This window comes from Muntiacus reevesi, chromosome 20 (assembly GCF_963930625.1).
Source record: "Muntiacus reevesi chromosome 20, mMunRee1.1, whole genome shotgun sequence".
Taxonomy (NCBI): Eukaryota; Metazoa; Chordata; class Mammalia; order Artiodactyla; family Cervidae; genus Muntiacus; species Muntiacus reevesi.
In genome coordinates, this window is record NC_089268.1 from 31,958,248 (window position 1) to 31,964,227 (window position 5,980).

The 5,980-nt window shown below is 50.8% G+C and overlaps 1 protein-coding gene and 1 non-coding gene across 2 annotated transcripts; both read left to right on the forward strand.

Annotated features, from left to right (window-relative positions):
* The first annotated feature begins 527 nt into the window (after nt 1–527).
* TRNAM-CAU (transfer RNA methionine (anticodon CAU)) lies at nt 528–599 on the forward strand. Its single transcript has one exon. It is a non-coding gene; the product is annotated as a tRNA-Met (tRNA).
* Nucleotides 600–2,464: 1,865 nt separating this feature from the next.
* Nucleotides 2,465–5,554, forward strand: POM121L2 (POM121 transmembrane nucleoporin like 2). Its single transcript, XM_065911989.1, has one exon. The coding sequence runs from the start codon at nt 2,465–2,467 to the stop codon at nt 5,552–5,554; it is 3,090 nt and encodes a 1,029-aa protein (XP_065768061.1).
* Nucleotides 5,555–5,980: the final 426 nt, after the last annotated feature.

Sequence of the window (5,980 nt, forward strand, 5' to 3'; positions counted from 1 at the left end):
TTGTGAGCGGCTAGCGGCTCCAGGTAAAGAACCCGCCTACCGATGCAGAAGACTCAAGAGATGTGGGCTCGATCCCTAGGTCGGGAAGATTCTCCTGGAGAAGGAAATGGCAACCCACTCCAGTATTCTTGGCCTGGGAAATCCCATGAACAGAGGAACCAGGTGGGCTACAGTCCGTGGGGTCACAAAGAGTTGAACATGGCTGAGCTCGCGTGCGTGCATACATACACAGAGGCCTCGGGAAGGGGGAAAGGTGCTGGGGAGAGGGTACACTGATAAGCTTGGTCACTCTTCGGCGGATTGGGAAACTGCAGGTCTGGAGGTGATGATCCGAGGACATCTGATTATGGAAGAGCGGATCTTCTATGTGTATGGGAGAGAGAGGGGAGGCGGAAACCATTGGAATGAAAGGAAATATAAATCAATCAATCAATCAATCAATCAATCAATCAATCAATCAATCAATCAATCAATCAAACGGTGATATAATCATTGAAAGGAAAAACAGTAACAACGTATAAGAGCTGAGCAGAGTGGCGCAGCGGAAGCGTGCTGGGCCCATAACCCAGAGGTCGATGGATCGAAACCATCCTCTGCTAGGGGGTCTTTTTACATCCGATTGCTTTCGCTAAGGGTCGGGCGCGACTGAACTGAACCGATTTTCGCTAAACTTTATTCCAACCAGGATACAAGCACAGAAACCAAGTCAATTTCTACATCTTCCATGTTTAATCAATAAAAGTTCATGAGCTTGATAATCCTTTAGTTTGGGTTATTTCTCGCCTTACTTTAAAATCCCACGATTCTCCTACTAGACAATTCCAAAACTCTTCTTATCTGAAGTGGCACACTACTCCGAATTGTAAAATTCTTTCCATCCCTGGTGTCCAGCAGAAAAGCAATTGGAAATATTCTTTCTGTCGAGGTGGTCTTATATGTTGTATGCGACCTCATGGAGAAAGAAGTGATAAATTCCATATTTGCTTCTGTTACATCTTCCAGTAAAGAGATTTTTCAACTTATTATCTATTTAAGATGTTTTGATTGATTGCATTCTATTAGTAAATGCAAATATAAATTAAACCCCAAATTTACTTATAACAGATTTGTGGTATCACTAAATATTAAAATTTCAGATTTCAGTGTTCATACTTGTTTGGTACAGACTAGTGTAGTAGGATGATCGAATAAAGACTTTAAGCGTAAACATACATTATATTGGCATAAGATTCTATAAAAATGCAAGTTCAAGGAGAAAGAGATCGATGAAACGGGAAATGTCAAGACCCATTTTTGGACGGTGTGGGTTTTGAAGGGAGCCCTCTCTCCGAGTTCCTTAACTTAACCTTGAAATAATCTTTCTTCAAAGAGTTGTCTTCAATCCATGCCAATTACATTATTAGGAGTTGTTCTAGAAATCTTAAAACGTTGTTTTTTAATTTCTCAGAATGTTAGTCCCCTAGTTCACCCTGACTTAGTCTGAATATTTAGCCTCAAATTAAATCTCCCACTCCTTTGCTCCCCTCCTAAAGCCTCGACCGCACTGGGCTAGGTGATGATCGCGAATGAAGAGATAATCTGGGTGGCTGAGCTAGCGACTAAACCGGGTGCCTGCGGAGGCGCTCAGGTTCGCGGTTGGCAGACAGGTAATCCCTTTGGCTCAGTCCGAAGCCTCGAGACCCCTCCGGACTGCTGCAGCGCCTGTAGAAGCAGTACGAACAATCGGAGGGTAAGCCGGATTCAGTCTCCGGGAGGCTGCGTCTGGAGTTTGTCATCCAGGAGGCAATGACTGACCCCTACTGGCTGCAGGAACGAAAAGGCAAAGGAAAGAAGTGCGGGAATCCTCACCCAGCAAATCCCACTTGAGTTGCTTCCGGCCGCTGGCGCCAAGGATGCAGTCTGGGCTGCACAGGTCCTCGCGTCCGAGTCTCCAGTCCTGCGCTCCCGCGAGCTCCCCCACCCCGACTCACCCTGCGGGGCTCGGACTGCACTCATTACTCCGACTCCAGGGAACAGGAGGGCGCATGAATCCCGCCCGCCGCCCGCAGCCAGGACCCTTCCCGCCGGCCGCTGCGGGAATCTGGAGACTCCGCGCCGGCACACCTCTAGCTCTGCGTGCCTGGGTGAACTCCGGCAGCGCGCTTCCTCTCCAATCCCTCTCCGCCTGCCGCGCGCTGCAACCTGGAGAGGAGAGAACAGAGGCCCGAGCGTCCAGCCTCTGCCTCAAAATAGCCGAGCAGGCCACCCCGACCGCCGACATCCCGCGTGTCCTGTTTTCACAGGCTGCTGACTTTCGGATACCGGACCTGGAGGATGTGGAGCGCCCCGAGACCCCTGCTCTTTCCTCGAGCCGCGATGCCAACTGTCATCCGAACACTGCGCACTTCGACCGCGGCTGGGTCGTCGGAAACCTCGGGAGCGGAAACCCTAAATCCAAGTCACCGACTCCGCTTCATTGATCCGCATGGGCAGTTACCTGGGCAAGCTGGGACTTTCGCCATCATCCCCAGCAGAAGGGCGCACAGATTTGTCGGAGAGGCCAGTGAACCGCCGGCCAACTCAGTCCCTTCATCAAGTCTACCGGATTCAGCACGTCCATCGTGCCCACCCTGCCCCTCGACACAGACCTGCGAGGAGGCCGCCGGACTGGGTTCCTTCCAACCCCACTGTGTGGATGGTCAATGAGGCTTGGAGGCGTTTTCCCATGAAGAGATGCCAGAATTCCATCATGGGGCCTCTTCCCTCAGACTGGTGGGAAGGTTACTTCCAGCGGAGTATCTGGTCTCTGCGGCACCCCAGGGCAATATGGAGCCCGGTGACCATCAAGATCGTTCCTCCTGAGCGGACAGCGCCCTCCTCCGCTTCCCCAGCTGAGGTAATCAACTCTGCAGGGTCCTCGCCCTCTGAGAGGCTCCCAGACCCTTGTGCAAAGGAAACGGTGCTGAGGGCCCTCAAAGAGTGCAAGAAGGGGAAAGTGAGGTTGGAAGAACCACTGTTGCATGAGATCTTTGACTGTAAGAGAAGTATTCCAGAGACCAGACCCTCTGCATTTAAACCTCTGGTGAAAGAGGGAGTCCTCACTTCTTTTGTGCCCAGGCCTGGGCCTCTGAAGAGAAGCCTCAACCCTTGGAGCTCAGATCACAGCTTGAATAAGAGGCCCAGTTGTTCCTCCATGGACTCCTTGACCAGCACACACACAGGCGACTCCCTTAACTCCAAAAGAAATGCTATCTCAAGCTCTTACAGCTCTTCTCGAGATTTCTCGGAATCTTGGAAGAAAAGTATTCCCAGGGCATCACTCCAGATACCAGAGTGGCCAGTAAAAAAGAAAGAAAAAGGTCATCAGTCTCACTCTCCATTCCCACTGGTATCAGATGAGTCCCCAGAAACATCTGGCAGCTCTGGACAGCAAAATCAGATTCCACTGCCTCCATCTAGCCCTGAAAACCTGCTGTCTCTCATTCCACCTCCCCAGCTTGGTCATCCAGTCCCTGAAGACCTGGCCTTAGGGAAGAAAGCTGGACTCCAATCGAGCAACAAAGCCAGAGAGAATACAACTGAGATCACCACAGACTCTGTCCCTGAGACTAGGCCTGCTATTCAGCCTTCCCTGTCTCTCACCCTGCCTTCTGCAGGCACAGCTCCAACCCAGGGCACTGATCCTCAGTTGGAAAGTTTAAATAACTTACAGAAGTCTCCAGGTCCACCGGCCTTCCCACAACCCACTGGAGAGGTAATCAGTGCAGCCCGCTCACCTCTGACAACAGCAAGCCTGCAAGCCCCACTTGGGTGCTCACAGTCAGAGCCCCTTTCAGGCATCTCTTCGGACTCAAACCCCCCAGCTACTTTCATTCATCTGACCCCTGTTTCTCCCACATCATCAGTCACTGGCACCACACGGCTACCTTCGATTTCTCAGGCTGCCGCACATCTAGACTCATCTGCTGTTATCCCTACAGCCCCCGCTACGCAAAGTCCTTCGTTTAGACTGATGAGCAGCCCAGCTCCCCATCCAGAAGATGTGCCTCCTGTTGCAGCTTCTGCTGACCACATGTCAAAACCCATTTTGGGGGTCCCACCCAATAGTGGGACTGGGACCTCCTTATACTCTAGAATTTCAGTCACAGCTGCTCCATCTTCAGCTCCAGGTACCTTAACTCCCACTTTCAGGCCTATCTTTGGCAGTGTAAGACCACTTAAAACTATGCCCATGATAGCTCCTTTTTCTTTCAAGCAGGCTTCTCCTCCACCTACCCCTGCTTCTACCCATCTCTTCCATGGCCTGGTCAAGGCCACCTCTGTAGTCATGTCCACCACACCAGCCAGCACATCCAAAGACTCTTTTAAGTCACCTTTGGATTTTGGTGTAGTGAATGTTACCAGTACCATGGGCAATACTTACTCCATCCCTTCCACTTGCTACACTTTCCTTCTTGGGGCTGCCTGTGCCTTCAAGGCCAGTTTCTCCCCAGCTGCAGGCTTCATTTTGCCACCAAGCCAACGTCCTACCATTCCTACTGTACACACAGTCACTATCTTTAGCCAGGTTCTTCCCAGTGCTGTCCAAATATCCCCTACCAGGAGCACTGCCAATTTTAGGGCTAGTTCTCTGTCCACTTCAGCCCTAGGAAACCCCAATCAGCCTGCATTGTCATCCAGGATCTCCAGTTCAACCTCAGCATTCACAATTCCCTTGGGGTCAGGCCCAAGGTCACCCTTCCCCCTATCCCTGGGAGCAACTCCCCAGCCTGCATTTGGGATTGCATATGGGCAGAAGCAAGGAGCCCCCCAACCAGCCCTTGGCCCAAGCTTCAGGAGCTCTCTCGTTTTTGGAAACTCAACAGTGGCATCCTCAACCCCAGCACAAACTCTGACTCAACCATCCTTCAACAGTCCCACTCAGTCAGCCTTTGGAGGTTTGGCACCATCAGCCTCCACCTCTCGCATCCCTCCCAACCTCCGGCCAGATGTTAACAACACTCCAATAGCTATTCCCTTTGGTCAGGCTAATACAAATGGTCTTGGAGTTGTTACCCCAACCCACTGGACTGGGGCTTGTGGCTCAGTGTTTGGCAGCACAGCCCCAAGACCTTTTGACTTTGGGGGATTAGTAACCCCTATGGACTGTGGGGAGACTGGGGTCAATGTGACTGCTCCAGACATGAGTTCCAACTCCAGAGCTTTCAGCACTGGAGCAGTGCCAAGTGGGACAACTAGCACCATCACACCCTTGAGTAAAGTCTGGGGCCCAAAAAACCAGGGTCTGGCCAACCAGGGCACACCTTTTTCTTTGGGGAGGGCCAACATTTCTGCAAGAAAAGCTATGTTTAGGGGCCCTTCCATGGATCCCTTTGCTCAGAGCGCTCCTGTCCTTGGACCAGTTAAGGCAGGCAGCAGTTTTGGCTTTGGGATGCATTCTTCACCTCCCCAGGGCTCTGTTGGAAAAGGATCTTTCAGATCGCCAGCCCCATCATCTTCCATTGGCACAAAATCAAAAACCTCAAGGAATAGGGAGCAAGGGCATTCTCGAAGGCATCATTCCCATAAGAAATAACCTGTGTTCCTTGCCATTCATACTGTGATGTGGACCTCAGCGTAGTGAATTGCCTCAGCATCTTCTAAGTCTCTACAGCAAAAATACCTGAGATCTAAGGTGAGAGTTTTGCACATTCACCTTGTGGTCCTAATCTACATTCTAGAAGATGATGAAAGACTAAAGTATCACCGATAATAGCAGAATGGAACTGAGTGGAACTAAATCTTTGGAACTGAACAGAGCCTTGCCTTCCCCTCCCTGCCCTTTCCTTTCTGTGTCAAGGATGAGCTCAATCAGGACACTGCCTCCTGCTTTTTTTCTGGGAACAGACATGACAGGGAGGCAACAAGTGCAGCCCTCTTGCAACTCTGGGAGGAAGAATAGATTCTTTCTAAATCTTAGCCTTCTTTTATTTGGCCCAAAGAACTGGTTCCTTTATCTGAT